The 20,569-nt window shown below is 38.0% G+C and overlaps 1 protein-coding gene across 2 annotated transcripts in view; it reads left to right on the forward strand.

Annotated features, from left to right (window-relative positions):
- GOPC (golgi associated PDZ and coiled-coil motif containing) overlaps positions 1-20,092 on the forward strand; it is a 39,545-nt gene extending 19,453 nt beyond the window's left edge. The window contains exons 3-9 of one of the 2 annotated variants that reach the window (XM_034765800.1): positions 1,449-1,472; positions 7,827-8,002; positions 9,503-9,668; positions 13,409-13,504; positions 15,170-15,334; positions 16,075-16,255; positions 16,783-20,092. In XM_034765800.1, the coding sequence (XP_034621691.1) occupies positions 1,449-1,472; positions 7,827-8,002; positions 9,503-9,668; positions 13,409-13,504; positions 15,170-15,334; positions 16,075-16,255; positions 16,783-16,901 (927 nt within the window). In that variant the 3' untranslated portion in view covers positions 16,902-20,092. The remainder of the gene's footprint in view (positions 1-1,448; positions 1,473-7,826; positions 8,003-9,502; positions 9,669-13,408; positions 13,505-15,169; positions 15,335-16,074; positions 16,256-16,782) is intronic. The other variant, XM_034765802.1, reaches the window with a different exon arrangement.
- The last annotated feature ends 477 nt before the right edge of the window (positions 20,093-20,569 follow it).

Below are 20,569 nucleotides of genomic sequence, written 5' to 3' on the forward strand. Positions count from 1 at the left end.
ATTTTTAATGAGTACAGTTTCAACATATATAAATCCCTAAAGAATATGGGGAAAGTTTACTCCTTAGTTTTGACTATGAACACAGACATTTTTGTGGCTTTAGCACACAACTATAATATTTTTCCATTTGGTTCAGGTAGTTTTTTTTTAAATAGACAAGCTTCAGGATTTATCTATGTTGAATGTACTCATTAAAAATCTAGGCTGACATTTTGACCTTAATTCAGTATGGTGCCTTGCCTCATCCCCTTTCTTATAAACCACGAGGCTTATCTTTTGAATTTACTTTACTCTGTCTTCTGGGATTTCATAGAATTTTAGTGGAGAGAAACTGTCCTTTAAACTGTTTTAGATATAGAAACTACAAATGCTGAAGAGCTTGAGCAAGCAAAATTGGAGCTACTTAGATGACAACGAAAATTGAAAATCGGAGTTTTAGGTTAAAAAGAGCTTTAGTGGTGACCTTCTATCAGTCTCAATCTGCCCAGGGGAGCATTTTGAAGGGAGACCGTGTCAACAAAATATGTCACTGGAAAATATAATGCTGCATATGTTAACTTCCCTCCCTCTGTGCCGAGTATACAACTTCTTTTACTAGAGCATGGGGGAAAGTTGATATGCAGCTTACTATGAATTCATATTTGACAAACTCCAAATTATGCAAAACGTTGGTGAATGAAAACCTATTTAAACATTCAAGGTTGCTCAACAGTTGACTACATGCAGTTTACTCTACAAGCATCTTTCAGACACGATCTCTTTTTTAACATCCTGTCTGTGCTGCATGGACATGAAAGCTCTTTTGGTATTTTTTGTAAGAGTTTTTATAAGAGTTTGGCCAAAGTGACTTTGGTCAAAATTGTATCTCCTCCTCCTGTTTTGCAGTGCATTATATATATACTTTTGCTACTTACATACGTACGTCCCATAAGTGGCTGAATACCAGATGTGTAATATATAGCTTGAAAAGTATTTTATAATGTTATGTAAATCTGAATTATAATTTAACGATCAGGTAAAACCCTTAGTTTAGGTTCAGAAAGGCTTAGAAGCAAACCTGTATTTTGTTGTTCTTTGAAAAGCAATTATCTTTTCCCCAACAAAATGTGGAAAGCTTTATAGCAATCTTACTGTAGTTCAAGCTTTTGTAGATCTTCCCAATACTTATGTTTCATAAGGAAATGAATGTATGTAATTTTCTAACAAATAATTTTAATGATTTATTCCTTACAATACATACTTTGATGCAGAAATTGCTACAAAATAAACTTTTTTGTTTAATACCATACTTATTTTTGTGTCCTTCAATAAACCTAGTACAGTTCCTTAATAGTGTTCTGACAGAATAAGACTGATATTAGCATTTATTTTATGGCATTTTCTATAAGTTCACTTTGCCACTGTTTGCCAGTTTTTCTGATTGTGGAACTGTTTTCTTCTTTCTTAAGTCTGTCCTTTCTGTGGATGAGTTGGTAAGTATGCTAGATGCCTTCATCTGTATTTAAGTCAGTGCTTTTATTTTGTGTGGCAGTATACATATTGGCCTCTGAAACTAGAAAAACAGATCTGACTGGCTTTCTTCCCCCCTGGTTGGCCACATATTTGATATTGTTGACAATTTTTAGTTTTGGTGCCTTTTTTCCCAAGCCTGTGCATGTCTGTATTTGTTTATGTTTCTGGTTGCTGCAACTATTTGGGGATGATATGGTCTGGTAACTTATGAAATTCTGAAGGTTGTCTTATCTTGTTACCTAGAAACAAAATCTGAAACTGTTTAAAGTATTTATTTAAAAATAACAATATCCAGCATGTTATGAACAATAATTTTTGTATATTAATTTTCTCTTGTAAAATGTCAGTTTTCATACATTCCCCCCTCTCCTCAATTCCCTTTCTGTGAGCGTGTTGTTCTTAATGTAACTTTCCTATTTGTTAACAGTCCTATGGTGCCTAAAATATGTAAGCTTAGTAGTGTACTTATAAGGAGCCGTGTTTGGTAGTGGTTCAGACTTGAGACTTTCACCTCTTAAACTTTGTAAGCGATAAACTTAAAGATTTTTAAATAATGTCACTATTTTCATAGAATTTCATGGACCTTATAGTTACTATTAAAAATTGGTTTTTATCTATTGAAAAATCATTAAGTAACACTGCTCTACAGCCAAAATGCTTCTGAAATAAATGTAGTCAAACTTCATTAATTCTGGGTCACTGAGAACAAAAATGATGCTTAAAATTGTTGATTGGCTCTAGTTTTCAAGATATGCTATTGAGTCAGTATATACGACCCTTGACTTGGGAATGGCGGAGGATAAGTGAGTTATACAGGGAAGGGATCTCAATTTAAACCAGAAATGACTAAAATACATCTTTGACTGGATCTATGAATAAATCTGACTGAGTTTGGACAGTTCTTGCTTTTTAGGCAAAACAATGAATGATGCAATCTGAAGCTGGTATTGCATCATACATGATATGAATTGCATCATGTTTTCCTAGAAGTCATGGATGATGCAGTCATAACGAAGCTTACATCACTCTGCTGAACAAATTGCCCTATATCAGCTCTAGAAATCATACAGTGTTGTGCTCTCTTATTTGTCAGTGTTTGATTTTGCAAAGGGACACATTTCTGTTTAGCCAAAGTGAGCAGAGACGCCTCGTACTTGTGTGAACAGTGCAGCTAACTTCTGCTATGGTTGTGGTGAAGTGACTTTTGCATTACAAAAGCACAGTATAACCACTATGGTTAAGAAAGCCAATCACCTTTATTTTGGCTGCTAAATTGGAGATTGGAACAAGAGGTAGGCCCCACACATATGCTGCAACACTTGTGCAACAAATCTTCGCCAGTGGTTGAACAGGAAAAGGAAATCTATGCCTTTTGCAGTGCCAATGATTTGGAGAGAGCCAACAGATCATACCAGCAGTTGTTACTTCTGCATGGTGCCTCCAGTTGGGAAAGGTGTGTCAAAGAAGAAAAAGTGGACTGTGCATTATCCAAACATTCCATCAGCTATACGCCCAGTACCCCACGGAGAAGGACTGCCGGTTCCTGATGCACCAGAATCATTCTCACTTGAGTCAGACGAGGAAGAGGATGAAACTTCTGGTCCTGAACCATCAATGTCATAGGACCCACATTTTCTCCCATCCTCCTCCTCTGAACCACACCTCATAACACAAGGTGAACTGAATGACCTTGTCAGGGATTTGGAACTACCCAAGAGTAAGGCAGAGCTGTTGAGCTCCAGACTACAGCAGTGGAATCTCCTGGCAGGTGATGTTAGGGTTTCCATGTTCCGTGACCGTCAAAAAAATCTTGTCCCATTCTTCTTCATGGAAGATGATCTTGTAGCCTGCAACAACATCGATGGTGTGATGGCAGCCCTCAACATCGTTCATGATCCAGATGAGTGGAGACTGTTCATTGTTTCATCGAAGACGAATCTTAAAGCTGTTTTACTACATAATGGCAATGTTTTGCCATCAATTCCAGTTGGTCATGCAGTCCATATGAAGGAAACCTATGACAACATGAAACAACTTTTGAGGTGCATAAACTATGACCAACATCAGCGGCAGCTTTGTGGCGATTTGAAGATTGTTGCTCTCTTGCTTGGTCTGCAGAATGGATACACAAAGTACTGCTGTTTTCTCTGCGAATGGGATAGTCGTGCAATAGATTCCCACTACATCAAGAAAGATTGGCCACTCCGACAGTCATTGGTGCCTGGGAGGAAAAGTATTCAGCATCCACCACTTGTTGAATCAAGGAAGATTTTGTTACCACCCTTACATATCAAGCTGGGTCTGATGAAGAACTTTGTCAAGACCATTGACAAAACACAAGCAGCTTTCAAGTACCTCCGTGGAAAATTTCCAAGGTTAAGTGAAGCTAAGATAAAGGAAGGTGTCTTTGTTGGTCCTCAGATTCGTGAACTTCTTCGAGATGATGCATTTGACCATGCACTGCGTGGCAAGGAAAAGACAGCATGGAAAGCCTTCCAGTTAGTGGCAATAAATTTTCTCGGAAACAACAAGGCAGACAACTACAGGCTGTTGGTGGAAAACCTCCTCAAGGCATACAAAAGCCTTGGTTACAACATGTCACTAAAGATACATTTTTTGCACTCTCATCTAGATTTTTTTCCACTGAACTGCGGAGCAGTGAGCAACGAGCACGGCGAGCGATTTCACCAGGACATTGCAACAATGGAGAAACGCTATCAGGGCAAATGGAGCCCGTCAATGCTTGCAGACTATTGCTGGACAGTGACAAGAGATGCTCCATTTAATGAATACAAGAGACAAACCAAGAAGCGCCGAGTAGACACTGAATAGGACTAAACTATGTACATAATAGTTTTTTGCCTTTTGTTTCATAATAAATTTTATTTATATAACCCTTTTGCTGATTTTTAAAGTGTTACATAAACAGGACAGGTGAAATATTATCATGTAAAGCAACCATAAACACATGAAAAGACCTAGGTTTACAATTTATGATTAAAACCTACTATCTACACAATATACATAGACATAAAATGTAAAAACTTAAATATCTTAGAAACAGTAGCCAATCAGTTGTTTTAATTGTCATATTTGAATTCAGCACATCAAAATACATAATAAATAGCACATTTTGTCTCTGAAGCAGATGACTTCTCAAAAATTGTAGACCAGTGTAATTGAGATCTATTATTCTTGAGTAGAACTTCATATTTTTAATGTTGTCTATATTAAGCATAATTTTTCTCCTTTAAGGAATATTAGTCATGATATAAAAACTAGAAAACAATATCTGCTTATATAGGCAAAATATAACTGATTTGGGAAAAGGCTGAGGTATTCTTACATATTCGGAGAGACTAACCTGTCATTCCAGCTTACCTCAGTACATTTTATGTTAATAATTAGCCATTTTCTAATGATTTGCTGTAATGTGTGGTTAGATTTTTTTTTTTTTTTTTAACAGCAGTAAAGAAATATCGTTCACTGTTGTGATGGTAAACGTTTGTTTTATGCAGTGTGTGAACTTTTAGTGCCACTTAAAGAATGGACAGTGGATAGCACTGTGTATGTTTAAGGTTCAGTTCCAACTTTCATTTTAACCTCACCTTTTTCAATTGCCTATAACTTCGTCTCACTAACTGGTTCTAGAATGTAATTTTCCAGCCTTTGACAAAGGCCAAACCAAAATCTCTGGATCAAGAAAATTACACATTCCAGAAGCTCTTAATCTTTTCTCAAGTAAAACCAAACCAAAAATACCCAAGGAAATGCTATGCAAAAAAATACTGTTAGTATAAAGTTAGGGTTCAGAAACTAAACAAAAATGTCAGGTAATGCAGAGCTCTGTGCAGTGTTATAGCTGAGTCAGTCCCAGGATACTAGAGAGACAAGATGGGTGAGGTAATATCTTTCATTGGACCAACTTCTGTGGGTGAGAAAGACAAGCTTTCGAAATAATCCTCTAACCTTCCTACTTGCCTCTGTGACCCTGTCACATCCCATCTCATGATCTCCTCTACCGTACTCTTCAACTTAACCTCTGCTTGTCTCTGGCTCTTTCCCCTTACAATACAAATATGCTGTAGTCTCTCCCACCCTTGATCACACTTTCCTTTCCAACTACAACCACATCTCCTATCTCTCTTTATCGCTAAGCTTATCACTGAGCTTTATTGAGCTTATAGTCTACACTCTGTCTGGGGTTTCTCTTTGTAATTCCATCCTAGACCCTGTCCAATCCAGCTCTGCCTCTTGCACACCACTGTATCCACACTCAACAAAGTCTCTAATGCTACAGCTCAAAACTAGTACTCCATCCTCATATTTCTTGACCTGTTAGCTGCCTCTGACACAGATGACCAAGTTCTTGAAATCTTGTCCTCTCTTGGCTTCTGTGGCTCTGTCCTCTTCTGGTTCTCCTCTTACCTCTCTAATTGCTCCTTCAGTATGTCTGTGGGAGAATCCGCCTTATCCACTCACTAACTTTTTGTAGGGGTTTGACAAAGTTCTGTCCTTCAACCCCTTCTCTTCTCCCTCTACACCTTATCTCTGGGTAATCTCATCTGCAAACACAAATTCACCTACCATCTCTATGCTGATTACTTAGCTACCTATGTCTCTACCCCAGACTGTCTCCTTCTGACCAAGCTAAAATCTTGGCCTGTCTCTCTGACATCTCCTCATGGATGTTTCCCCGTCAGCTCAAGCTCAACACGACTAAAACAGAGATGCTAATCTTTACTCTCCTTGCCACCTCTTCTCTTGAGCACTGTGGACTACATCAACATCCTGCCTGTCATTCAGGCCCATAACCGGGGTGTCATCTTCGAGTTGGACCTCTCTCTAAGACCTCACATCCAGACTATATCTAAACCTTGCCAATTCTTTCTGCATAACATCTCTAAGATCCGACCTTTTGTATCCATCAACACAGTTAAAACTCTTGCCAAAGCTCTCGCCCTCTCTTGTCTCAATTACTGCAAAATCCTTTTCTCTGGTCTTGACCAATGCAATCTTGCCCCACTCACCCATTCAGAATACTGTTGCAAATATCATTTTCTTAGGCCGTTGCTTTGACTATGTTACTTTTCCTCTTTGCATCCCTCTACTGGCTCCCTTTCTCTGTTACATCAAACATAAGCTGCATGTATTCACTTTCAAAGCCCTTCACAGTCAATCCCCACCCTACCTATCATCTTTCATTAGGTATTGAGTTGTCGACATCCATCTCCGATTGGCCCATGATGCCAGCCTCCATCATCCACTTACTACATTTTCAAACAAGCACTATATGCTTTCTTGCATACTGCCCCGCAAGCTTGGGAAGTGCTCCCGTAAACATCCTCAAAGTTTCTTTGCCGTGATGCCTACAAAAAAACTTGACAACAGTTAGGCAGTCGTCTGTACACCAGCAGTCCTGTCACCCTGACCAATATTGTCTCATTGTTTCCTTGTATTCTCCCTTCTGCCTAAATCCATCTGTTGTCTCTTCTCTTCCACTTAGATTGTAAACTCCTTGGGGCAGTGACTGTATTTTAGTTCTGTGTTTGTCGAGTGCTAGAACAGTGGGGTCCCAATCTATGACTAGGGCTCTTGTGTACTACAACAATATAAATAACAAATAGTAGTAAAATAATATGTAGCATATTACTGCCATTGGAAATTAAACTCCAAATAATTTCCAAAGCTAGGCAGGTCTTAACCCTGGCAAGGCATGACAACCAGTTCCTTTCAGAGATATCGTCACATAGATATCATCACCCATGTGTGTTTGGCATATATTTTAAAGGCCTTGTTTGACTGTCTCTTAAATTTACCACACATTTGATAACATAAAGGTAATTTGATGTTAAGGCATAATTTGTTAATGAAGTGATCACTAATTTCACTTTTAATTTTTTGTTTTAAATTGATGACTGTATTACATAGTGTTTTGTGTAGAAGTCTTTAGTATTGGTGGTGTTTAGGGGAGAGATTTTCAAAAGCACAAATAGGAATTAGGTGCCCGGCTTCTACTGACTTTCTATAGAGTTGAGCACATAATTGCCCTTTGTGCCTTTTAAAACCTATTTAAAGGAAAAGGATCCTATGATGTAAGGAAAGTTAATCTCAATGTAAGACAATTTTATGGATCTTTTCTAAGAGTCTTTATAATAAAAGAACTAGAGCTTCAATACCACAATACTTTCTAGAGGGAGTAATGCATTATGTAATGCTGCAGTTATTGCATGTTTATTTGCAGAAATGTTTAGCACGGTTCCTGAAATAACTGAAATAAAAACTACCAATTTTTTTCTTAATTTTTTTTTTAGGAGAGAGAGCTTGAAGCCAACAAGAAAGAAAAGGTGAAAGAAGCTCAACTTGAAGCAGAGGTGAAGTTACTGAGGAAGGAAAACGAAGCACTTCGTCGACACATAGCTGTGCTTCAGGCTGAGGTTTATGGGGCAAGACTGGCAGCCAAATACTTAGATAAAGAACTAGCTGGAAGGTTTGTACAAGTAATTTCAGGTCCACACTATGATAATTTTGCTATTTGGGGCAGATACCATCTTTTTGCTCTGTTTAGAGAGTGCCTAGTACAAAGGGGTCCTTGTCTATGAGTGGGACTCATAGGGGCTACGATAATACAAATAATTGTATATGAGTATCAGAATTATGGAAGGATTAGGATATGTTTAACCTTATAGGTCCTCTGTTCCTCCTGCTATTGAAAATAAACCAGGCTTTCACTATGTCCATTGCAAACTGTAACCAGCCGCTTGGAAGCATCTTTTAGGAATATGTATACTTCCGCCTAAGCCTTGAGCAGAATATTTCAGGTCAGGTTCCTGCCCCATATAAGAAAAGCAAATGTCTGTTCTTCAGGGAGAGATAAAAGAAACCCTTCCATCTCTCCCCATAGAACAAAAGTTTGTTTTCCTTAACTCCATGAATGACCTAAGGTGACTACCTCAGTAACAGCCTAATTCCAAAGGTATGTTTAAAGAACCAATATTTATTCCAAAATAAAAAGGGAATTTAAATGTAAAATCACATCTTATTTATATTGTAGTAAAACTTAAAGGCTCCACTCAGGGACAGGACCCCATTTTGTTTACTCCTGTGCAAGCATTTAGGGAGACAGTGTCCCTAGTTCAAACCGCTTAAAATCTAAAAAGACAAAAATCCAGTGAAAGGTGTGGGAAGGGGATTGAACAGATAAACAGTAGTGAGAGTGATGATAGGGACACAATGTTAGTTCCTTTTATCTTTCAAAATGTTTAGAAATTATCCCTTACTACCCCCTCTACAAAGCTATTCTTAGTCCTCTTTTTTGCATTTTATTTTTTACCCCTTGTCTCTCTTTTATTTCCCCAGTTCTTTGTTTTAAAAAGGATATTAAATTATCCTCTGTGCCAAAGTACCCCTCTATTATGATTTCACCCACTATCCACTGAGACAGTCCTCCAAGGCTGCCCTCAGAAACAATTTGTACCTCTTGGATTGGAGGGGGAACCCAGTTAGTTTCTTTCTCTGCCATTACTGCAGCTCCAGCTGTTGCTAGACGATGTTTCTTGCCCAACACCCAGGGAAATGGTTGGGGGTTTCTACCCCAAATGGTTGCCACCAGTGGGGGTTTGGGCCTCTGAGGCAGGGTCCAGAGTTGGAGGGCTTGATGGAAAGAGAGGATTTCACTAGATAGGGAAAATCTTGCAGTTACAGTTGATTTAAGCAAAAATCCTCACCTTACAAGCCATATGTACCTGCTTCCAGGAACTGTGCTGGGTACCGTGAGGTAGGTACATACAGTGATCCACAGTCCTGAAACTTTCAATGAGTGCTGTGTGTGTACATGCTCAGCACTGTTGCAGTTATGCTGGTTTGAGCACATGGGTGCAAGTTACAACACTGCAGTTCACTAAAGCAGATAAATTGTGAGTACCGAAATACCTCAATTTTCAGTTGTGATGTATTGTACACACTCTTTTTCTTCTTCCTCATTTTGTAGGGTCCAGCAGATTCAGTTACTAGGTCGAGATATGAAGGGTCCTGCTCATGATAAACTTTGGAACCAGCTAGAAGCAGAAATACACCTTCATCGTCACAAAACTGTTATTAGAGCATGTCGGGGTCGTAATGACCTGAAACGACCAATGCAAGCACCACCAGGGCATGTAAGATGAACTCTGATATTTCTTATCTTAGTGAGCCTGCCTTCCCCTATTTTCTCCACCAGTCCTTCACAGCTTTCCAGGGAGAACTAATATGTATAATCCTCCCTCTTCATGCTTGTTGTGCTGTAGTTTGTATTCCCTTGTATGTGATGATATAATCCCGAGTCATTATGGTGTTAGATATATTACAGTGGATTAAAGTGTGGTTCTATCTTGAATAGTGACTCTGCTATAATGGCCTGAGTTGTGCACCTGAAGCTTCCATTGATTTCCCTGGCAGTGATGGGTGCTCAGCCCTTCTGAAAATCAGACTACTTCTGTTTAGGTGTCAACTTATGGATTTAGGAGCCTAACTACAGGTACATAGGTTTCAAAATGGTGACTTAATAGTGTTCATTGTCAAAACATCTTTATTAGGGCTGTGAAGCGATTAAAAAAAATTAATCGCGATTAATCGCACTGTTAATAATAGAATATCGTTTATTTCAATATTTTTGATTGTTTTCTACATTTTCAAATATATTGATTTCAATTACAACACAATACAAAGTGTACAATGCTCACTTTATATTCTTTTTATTACAAATATTTGCACTGTAAAAATGATAAAAGAAATAGTATTTTTCAATTCACATCATACAAGTACTGTAGTGCAATCTCTTTATCAATAAAGTGCAATTTGCAAATGTAGAATTATGTACAAAAAATAACTGCATTCAAAAATAAAACAATGTAAAACTTTAGAGCCTACAAGGCCACTCAGTCCTACTTCAGCCAGTTGCTCAGACAAACAAGTTTGTTTACATTTGCAGGAGATAATGCTTGTTTACAATGTCACCTGAAAGTGAGAACATGGCAGTGTTGTAGCCGGCGTCACAAGATATTTACATGCCAGTTATGCTAAAGATTCATATGTCTCTTCATGCTTCAACCACCATTCCAGAGGACATGTATCCATGCTGATGACGAGTTCTGCTCAAAAATAATCCAAAGCAATGTGGACCGATGCATGTTCATTTTCATCATCTGAGGCAGATGCCAACAGCAGAAGGTTGATTTTCTTTTTTGGTGGTTTGGGTTCTGTAGTTTCCGCATCAGAATGTTGCTCTTTTAAGACTTCTGAAAGCATGCGCCACACCTCGTCCCTCTCAGATTTTGGAAGGCACTTCAGATTCTTAAACCTTGGGTCAAGTGCTGTAGCTATCTTTTAGAAATCTCACATTGGTACCTTCTTTGCGTTTTGTCAAATCTTCAGCGAAAGTGTTCTTAAAATGAACATCATGTGCTGAGTCATCATCCGAGGCTACTATAACATGAAATAAGTGGCAGAATGCAGGTAAATTAGAGCTGGAGACATACAATACTCCCCCAAGGAATTCAATCACAAATTTAATTACAGTAACTCTTTGCTTAACGTTGTAGTTATGTTCCTGAAAAATGCTACTTTAGGCAAATCCAATTTCCCCATAAGAATTAATGTAAATGGGGGGATGGGGGTTAGGTTCCAGTGAAATTTTTTTCGCCAGACAAAAGACTAATACACACACACAGAGAGACAGTATAAGTTTTAAACAATTTAATACTGTACACAGCAATGATGATTGTGAAGCTTGGTTGAGGTGGTGAAGTAAGAGGGTGGAATATTTCCCAGGGAATGCTTTACTGCTAAATGATGAACTAGCACTTGGCTGAGCTCTCAAGGGTTAACACATTGTTGTTAAATGTAGCTTCACACTCCACAAGGCAGCATGAATGGAGGGAGGGGAGATAGCATAGCAGAGTGAGACAGTGACACACACTGTGTGTGTGTGAGAGCCTTGCATTGCCCAGTACGCTGACCCCACTCTTAAGTACATTGCCTTTTTAAGTAGATTAGCAAATTGAGGCAGCAGCTGCAGCCAGCAAGCTCCCTCTGTGCTGAGCCCTGTGGTGTCCCCCCTCCCACTCTGGAGGTAAGGAACAGAAGTGGGGGGACAGGAGTGGGGGCAGGGAGACACCCTGACATTAGCACCCCTCCTCCCCCCATCTCTGCACAGCAAGGAGGAGGCTCCTGGGAGCAGCTCCAAGGCAGAGGGCAGGAGCAGCACACGGCAGGTGGGGGGAGAGACAGCTGAACTACCTGGCAATTGATAGCCTGCTGGGCAGCTGCTGCACAGGGATTTTAGGGGAGCGGGGATAGCTGATAGGAGGGCTGCTGATTCACCCTGGTTCTAAGCCCCCACCAGCTAGCTCCAACGGGCTGCTCTTTCTGCAAGCAGTGGACAAAGCAGGCGGCTGCCAAACAACTGTTATAAGGGAGCATTGCGCAACTTTAAACGAGCATGTTCTCCAATTGATCAGCAACGCAACAATGGAACTACGTTAACCGGGACGACTTTAAGTGAAGAGTTAACTGTAAAGCATTATTTTTTTAACAAGCATCATCAGCATGGAAACATGTCCTCTGGAATGGTGGCCAAAGCATGAAGGGGCATATGAATGTTTAGCATATCTGGCATGTAAATACCTTGCAATGCTGGCTACAAAAGTGCCATGCAAATGCCTGTTCTCACTTTCTGGTGACATAAGAAATAAGAAGTGGGCAGTATTATCTCCCGTAAATGTAAACAAACTTGTTTGTCTTAGCGATTGGCTGAATGAGAGGTAGGACTGAGTGGACTTGTAGGCTCTAAAGTTTAGCATTGTTTTGTTTTTGAGTGTAGTTATGTAACAAAAAAAATCTACATTTGTAAATTGCACTTTCACGATAGAGATTGCAGAACAGTACTTGTATGAGGTGAATTGAAAAATACTGTTTCTTTTGTTTATCATTTTTACAGTGCAAATATTTGTAATAAAAAATAATATAAAGTGAGCAGTGTACATTTTGTATTCTGTGTTGTAACTGAACTCAATATATTTGAAAATGTAGAAAAAACAGCCAAAAATATTTAATTTCAATTGGTATTCTATTGTTTAACAATGCAATTAAAACTGCTATTAATTGCGTTATATTTTTTTAGTTGCGATTAATTTTTTTGAGTTAATCACATGAGTTAACTGCGATTAATCGACAGCCCTAATCTTTATAAAAAATCTGAATAACAAACTCAATTCGAGTTTAATTAGAATTCAAATTCATGGTCAAAATTTTCAAAAGTGGCTTGTGATTTTGGGTGCCCCAACTGTATAAACCTTAAAGAATCCTGGTTCTTTGAAATAAAGCCTCTTAAAAGCATCTCAACTAAGTCACCTAAAATCACTCATTGCTTATAAAAATATTCGGCCCTGTAGATTTTCGGTGCTGGAATAAATTATCAGAAATGCTTGGGATTGTACACTGAATGTATTGACTAGATCACTGTAATAATTAAGGGATGGTTTCATACGTTTTTTAATTTCACCTGTGGTCAAAATATAGTTTCTAGTATTGAGTGGTAGACCCAGCTAGCTTTCCAAACTAGTGACTTTTGTGTGGTCTGCCTCTTTTTTCTGGGGCTGACTTTTGTTTCCTCCATTTCTTGTTACCACAGAAACGCTACCTCCAATCAGGAGTGTAAGATGAGTGGTCTCTTTTTTGTTTCCATCATCAGTTCTTCTTCACAGTTTTGTCTGGCAAAGAATATTCTGCGTTTGGGTTGGCTTGTACTAATGTAACTTATCTGCTGCTGTGAATATTCTCCTTCTGCATGTGAAAAAACAACCATAAAAGTACCTTTTAATTCATATGTTTATATTTATTCTTTTTTATGTTAAACTAGGAACCAGATTCCTTAAAGAAGAGTCAAGGCGTTGGTCCAATCAGAAAAGTTCTCCTTGTTAAAGAAGACCATGAAGGACTAGGCATTTCAATCACAGTAATAAATACTTATATCTATTTTCCACCTTCTGTCTTCATTTACAGTTAACTTTTAGGTTATTGCTATAGCTGAGGGAGAATAGTTTAGGTGATACTGTAGCATGCAGTGATGCCAATTTTTGACATTTGGACAGATTGGAGTATTACGAGTTAAATAGTAATCTACTGGAAAAAACACTTAAATAGAATTGTTTTTATACACTGTTGTCTATGAACAACAAAAGTAGTTTGTACCATCACCATTCAGGTTTTATTCAATGTAAGAATTGCTGTTGGAAATGTACAGAAATATTAACTTGAAACGTGACGATATTAAATTTAGCAGGATTATTTTTATAAAATATAAGGAACAGTGAGTCTACTGCTTTTAATATCATCATCATCATTTCATGTGCGTTAGACTGCATGTATAAAGTAATGCAAATCATTTTGAGTTCTAGAATGTGCAAGATAGCTGAAAAAAATCTGAAACCTCAATTTTTTTTTTAAACTTCTCACTTCAGAAACATGCATTTAAAAAACTCAATAATATTCCATTTCTGGGCCTAGGCTTTATATGCAGGTTAGTTAATGGAGAATTCTGACAACCAATGAATATAATCTTGGCAAGCAAAGAGAAAAATGAGGTTTTATAATCGAAATGCCTCACCGAATCTTGGCATAGGCCAGCTTCTTCAAATTTCGGTGTCGACTTCATACATCCAAATAATAGTGGGCTGATTTTCAAAGGCTAATTTAGTGAATGCAGCAGGCAGGGCCGGCTCTAGGTTTTTTTGCCGCCCCAAGTTCAGGTGGGGCTGGGTTTGCAGGCGGCGCTGGAAGCGGAGGGAGTGATGTCATCTTCTCCCAGTGCCTACGGGGGCTTTACCCCCTCCCCCGCCCTGCCGCACAGAGAAGCCCCGATATAAGGGGTGGCACAAGGCAGCCCAGCAGCCAGTCTGTAGATGAGGTGGCACAGCCCCGGCTCCCCAGCAGGATTCGCCCTCTCCTCCCCAGGTAGCGGCTGGGCCCTGGCAGCTCAGCATCCCGGGGGTGGGGCTTCCCCATCCCGCTGCAGCTGGGGGTGCGGTGCCCTCGCCCCGTCTAAGTGGCGCAGCTCCGAGAGCGCAACTGTCCCGAAAAAAAAGGATGGCTGGAATGCCGCCTCTGGAAATGTGCCTCCCCAAGCACGTGATTGCTTTGCTGGTGCCTTGAGCCGGTCCTGGCAGCAGGTGCCCGTATCTTTGAAAGTCGGGTCACTTTGATTTAGATATCTAACTTTTAAGCAAGTGAGCTTGAAAATTCTGGCCATAGTGCCTATATTTTATTGCATCCTGGAAGTAACTGCTAAGTAACTGGCGCAGTGTCTAGTGTATAAAAACATTTTTTTATTTTTACAATCTTGTTTCATCAATTTGTATATCTGATTTAAATATTTTGTTTTCTGTTAATAATCAGAATTACCGCCATTCATTCTTTGAGTATATAACTCAGATTTGTTCACTTGTCTGGGGGCAGAGAGGGGGAATTAAAGGAATCATTAAATGAATTCTTTTCACCAAAGGTATACTGACTAATTTTCTATTGTGAGAACTGAAACAAATACTTAAAAAGCTATCAAGATATTGCTTTCCTGCTAACAGCTATTTAAATAAATCCATCTTTTTCTTTTTTGTGGTGTTAGGGTGGGAAGGAGCACGGCGTTCCAATACTAATCTCTGAAATCCACCCTGGTCAGCCTGCTGACCGATGTGGAGGTCTGCATGTTGGAGATGCCATTCTAGCAGTAAATGGAGTGAATCTGAGAGATGCCAAACATAAAGAAGCAGTAACTATTCTTTCCCAGCAGGTAACTTATATTATCCATCACTATGTGGATATGTCTCCTTTCTTCTTACCTATTGAGTTGCTTGGCATTTTTAAATTTTCTTTCAACCCTAGCACTTGTGTTTAGATAGTGTTTCCTGCAGCTGTATCACCTATGTTTTTATGCTCTTAGATATTGCTTTGATGCGCTTAAGATAGGTTGGGTCAGTACTTAGATTGGAGCCTTCCATCTAAATGTGTAAAGAAGCATTATTGATGATTATTCTCTCAGTCAGTACTAAACTATTGAAACCATATTTTGTCCAAAACCTGAAATACTACTTATATTGGAAACGTTGCCATGATTTCTCATGAAAATTGTAAATTAGTTATCTCATATCCCCATTCTCTGTGGGCTGGACTACATCTCCCATGATGCACCATGGCCTCCCTTAATGTACTTGCCTTTCCTCTCCAAATAATTAATAGATTTACTTAAATTCTTGGTAAACTTGTTCTTCACTAAGCATAAGTTTTGCAGACTTGGGGATCATACACTATATTATTCATTCATAGCAAAAAATGTTTAATCCCTACTTTAATGCAAATTTCAGTGCATCCTAAACTATAGAGCTATTATTGCACTTCGATGAGTAAGTGGTTAATTCATATATTTTCCCAAAGCATTTCAGATATTCAACAAAATATACTCGTTAGCAGTCCAGTTTAACCCCCTAGCCATTTTGTGAAATAAGTAACATGATAATCTTTATTGTATTCTAGAGAGGGGAGATTGAATTTGAAGTGGTGTATGTTGCTCCAGAGGTAGACTCAGATGACGAAAATGTAGAATATGAGGATGAAAGTGGACATCGCTATCGCTTGTATCTTGATGAATTGGAGGAAGGTGGAAATTCAGGTTCTAATAGGAAAAATGCAAGTGCAGCTGTCAAACCATCAGAAGGTAAAACTTCTTTTGCCTAAATGTTAAAAGCTGAAACTTCATTATATAAACCTGTTTGACTGGAATTAAGAATTTTTAATGAATTTCATATGCCATCATGCAGCCAACTCACCTGGCTTTGTTAGGTCTCTCTGAAGTTCCTCATTCAGTCGTCTTGGCTAGCCTAGATAAATCTGTATTATCTGCAGATTTTCACTTTCTCTTAACCATGTTCCCATGCGAAAATTGACTATTCCTACTTTTTGTTTTCTGACTCTTGTCCAGTCTTAATACATTGACAATTGGTTCTTCTTTGTCTACTGTTTTGTAGATGTGTTCAAATATTTCTTCTAGATTAGAGAAGCATGATTTTCCTTTACAGAAGCAGTGCAGATTTTCCTATCATATTATATTTATCTAGAAGTCTTTATAGTTCTATTTTTTAGTTATTTTAATGAGTTTTCCAGTTTCTGAAGTAAAGCTCATTGGTTTGTAATTCCTCAGATCACCTCAGCACCTGTTTAAAAAAATATATTTTTAATTTGCAGTGTTTGATAAGAAACCAAGTGTTGATGGACATGAAAATGGAGACCTAGGAAATTCAGTTCAAACTCCCTTAGAAGAGACTGCACCCAAACTAGCTGATTCTGCTGAGTCCTTGCCCTAAAGAAATCGACTGGCCTGATCACTTCTTCAGGAAAGATGGATAATCAGTATATAGACTGTTCCAAATTTTATATACCATAGTAGGTTGTAAAAGGACTATTAAAAATCAAAGGAAACCTGTATTACTGTTGCCTAAAAAAAATGGCGGTTACCTCAGGGCTTCTTTGTGAGCAATTCATAACGTGTAAAGCTCTGTTCTGTGACACACATTAGTTAACACATTGCATGTAAAATGGATTTTCCTTGAACTGTGAGCACCAAAGCATGTGGTTTCCAAAAGATAATCTTAATGCATTCAGCTTTGGATCCTATTGATGTCCTTGAAGGGTGTAGAATAAAATTGTAGCCAGCTTTATTTTGTTCCTTTGCCACTGAGCAAAAGCAAAGAATTAACAGCACTTTGATCCAAACTAACCTTTAACTGTTAAAAAAGGGAGAAGTGAATATTTACCACTGCATCCCTGAATTTTCCATTTAGGTTTTTTGAGCTACAATTAAAGAAGGGAGGCGGGGAGGAAAAGGGGGAACAAAAAATGTCATGACTCAGATTTTCATAATAGCAAAAAGCAAATGTTTTAGTTTAAGAAAACAAAAATGGAAAGAACAACTGTTGAGTATTGTAAATTCTGATCTCCCAATACAATCCTTTTACATCTGAGGAGATTTTCAGCATTATTTAATTTCTTTAAACAATTTATTGCCAATCAATGCTGCACTTAAAATATTCTCCAAAAATATTTAAACAGAGCACTGTTCTGTTTGTTTTTTAAATGCAAAATTAGTGTAAAAATAGCTTAATGCTTGTTCAGAATTATGTCTGCCCTTGTGCATTGTATCTGAGCATCATACAGTCAGTATTTGTTATTGAATGTATACTGTTAGAACTGATATGAAGTAGTTTTATACATTGAGTTGTTCATCATGGGCTTGATCCTATGAGATGCTGAGTACTTTTGGATGGGTACTGAACACGCTCAATTCCCATTGAAATTATCTTTAAATCAAAGGGAGTTGAAGACATGCCATATCTCGCAGCAGGTGCTCAGGGCCATGAAGTATCTGGTCCTAAATGGTATGACAGTTCTCTTAGCCTATAGCATTTTAATTGTTACTGTTTAAATGAAATACTGTTGCCTTCCAAGAGCAGTTATATCCTAAAATAGATAATTGATGTACATCTAAAGGCCCAAGGCATGTTTGGAAAATGGTGAAGTTAATGGTGGTTTTCTTGGCTAGTTTCTCATGCTGTATCTATAGAAATTTTAGTGAAACACAATATGCTCCATATGCAAACTATAAAAAAGTGTAATAGCTTTTATTAACCCAGGATAAAGCACGAAATGCCTGCTCTCCTATTTACTGCTATGCAGACTGTTAAACTGTAATGTGAAAAGATGAGATTTTGTATTTTGAGAGTGAAACTAATGTGAAATAACAGCTTTGCAAATGTTACTGTATTGATGTACATAAATAGAAAAAAATCTCTAAGGCCTTTAGAGGAATATCAATTAATCTAATGTTTAATGTTCAAAACTTTTGATGTAGAACACAGTTACTCATCCCTCTTAGGAGCACTATATATATGTTTATAGAGATATCTTTAAAATGTATATACTTTATTCAAAGATTTTGCTATTTATAAAACCTTTAACTGTTGCTCTTTTCATGAATTTTTGTGCATGGTTCCATTCACTCAAAAAGCGGTTTCATTTACAGAAAATTTTTTTTGTGGTAAAGCATATTAAAATACTCTAGAATATTGCCTCTAAGCATATGTTAATATTTAAAAAAATATTTAAATAATAGGGCTGAATTCATAAGAAACATATCACCAGTTGCTTATGAAGGCATCTTTCTACGCCTCTGAAGCTCCATGTATTACATGAATTGTTTAGGTGCATTTTAGCAGATGAAGTCATTGCTGTAATGTTGCATCCAGACATTCATTGTGTCACATCTACTGTCATTCCAGTAAGGTGTACTCTGAAGCTGAGTGTAGCATGGAGCTCATTGTATTTCTCTGTCAGAGAAGGCAGTTCAGTTTTCACTTTTCTGGTATTCCTTCTCTGTTTGAAGACGTTAGACATGGCCTTCTGTCATGTCTAGGGAAGCTGCATAGGGATATTTATCTGTGGGAAAGAGGAAGTCCCTTCACCCCCTTGAAGCACCTAGAATCTTCCATTTCAAATACTTTCAGCCACATCCAGTTTGAGGTTGGACATGGTTGCTGAAATTGTTTTCCTTCCATCACCACTCTGTTTGCCTGCTGCTTTGATCATCCTATAGGTGAGATCAGTGATAGAAGTGGTGTACTGGCTGGGAAGATGACCAGCATTGACAAATTAATGCCAAAATTCCCCCCCCCCGTCAGTTTTTCTGACCTTTGTTTGGGAAGCCCTGAGTTGGACAATATTGCTAGGACTTTCTGTGAAAGGATAGTGTGGTTGTACTCCATACTTCCGGCTATAACACTGCAGATTTATTGTTGGGATAGTGAAACTATTAGAAGTTTTTTTTTAAGGCGACACTAGTTTAACTACAAGTTGCAATATCTAAATGCAATCTATAAATACGTTACTCTGTTTTGCCAATAACTGGAACACTCAAACCCGCTGGTTCCCAGGGGTTGATTGAGTTAGTCATGAAGAGTTTCCAAGGAAAGTAAGATTTTCATTTTTTATTTTAAAAAAAGTATAGAACATTGTTTACTTGTATATATTTTACTTCAGATAATAAAACAAAGCTCTTAAGAGAATAGAGTGCAGCTTTGTGTGGATAATTCCTTGGCCATATTTTTAAAATCTTCAGTGGAATAGCTATCTCTTGGCTTTTTAAAGGTGAATGGAGTTTGAAGGGATGTGGGACCACTGCTTACTAAGAAACAAGCTTGATGGCAGTAAAGTAACTTGGGTCATAAATTGTGTTTTTTGTATTTCCGTGGTAGAAGTGTATTTACTACAGTGGAGAGGGTTTGTATGTATCTCAAACTTACCACAGATGTGTTGATAATGGATATGGTGAGCAATATTCAGATGTTATTTATTGTATAATCTGTCCAAACACCCTTCCATCTTGGGTTGGTCTCATATCTGTGGAAGGTGTAACATTTTGCAACAATTGTATTATACCTAGTTAAGCTGAGTTTCGTATTTTTTTATTAGCCTGTAAATAAAGATGGGATCTTATGCATTATAATGGTTTCTGATCCTAATTTACAATTAACATTTGAGGTTTTCTCTGTTTTATTGATAAAATGTGAATAGCAAGCAAACAGCATATGTGATCTGCTTCTGCTAAATTTATTGTTTTACATCCAAATACAGAGTATCAAGCACAAAAGACATTGACAAAAATCAAACCCCTTAACATAAAGATTAAAGCTAATCCAATCTTGGTCAGTGAGGTGTAACAGCAAATTAAAGAAAAAGGGAGATGGAGGTGTAGAAGACCTCCTAAAAAATAATTAAATTTGGGAGATGTTTCTTGTTACAGTTTTTCTATATGAGGATGGGGGAACAATCTGATAAACACAAAGTGTTCGGTTATAATGCTATAAACATCTCATAGCCATGAGCCAAAAAGAGCTGCAAAGATCCAGACCATTGAAAACCAGTCAAAGGATTAAATCTTTGGGCACCATTGGAAACATGAATATATCCTCCTTTTCTA

Source organism: Trachemys scripta, chromosome 3 (genome assembly GCF_013100865.1).
Source record: "Trachemys scripta elegans isolate TJP31775 chromosome 3, CAS_Tse_1.0, whole genome shotgun sequence".
NCBI classification, from domain to species: Eukaryota; Metazoa; Chordata; order Testudines; family Emydidae; genus Trachemys; species Trachemys scripta.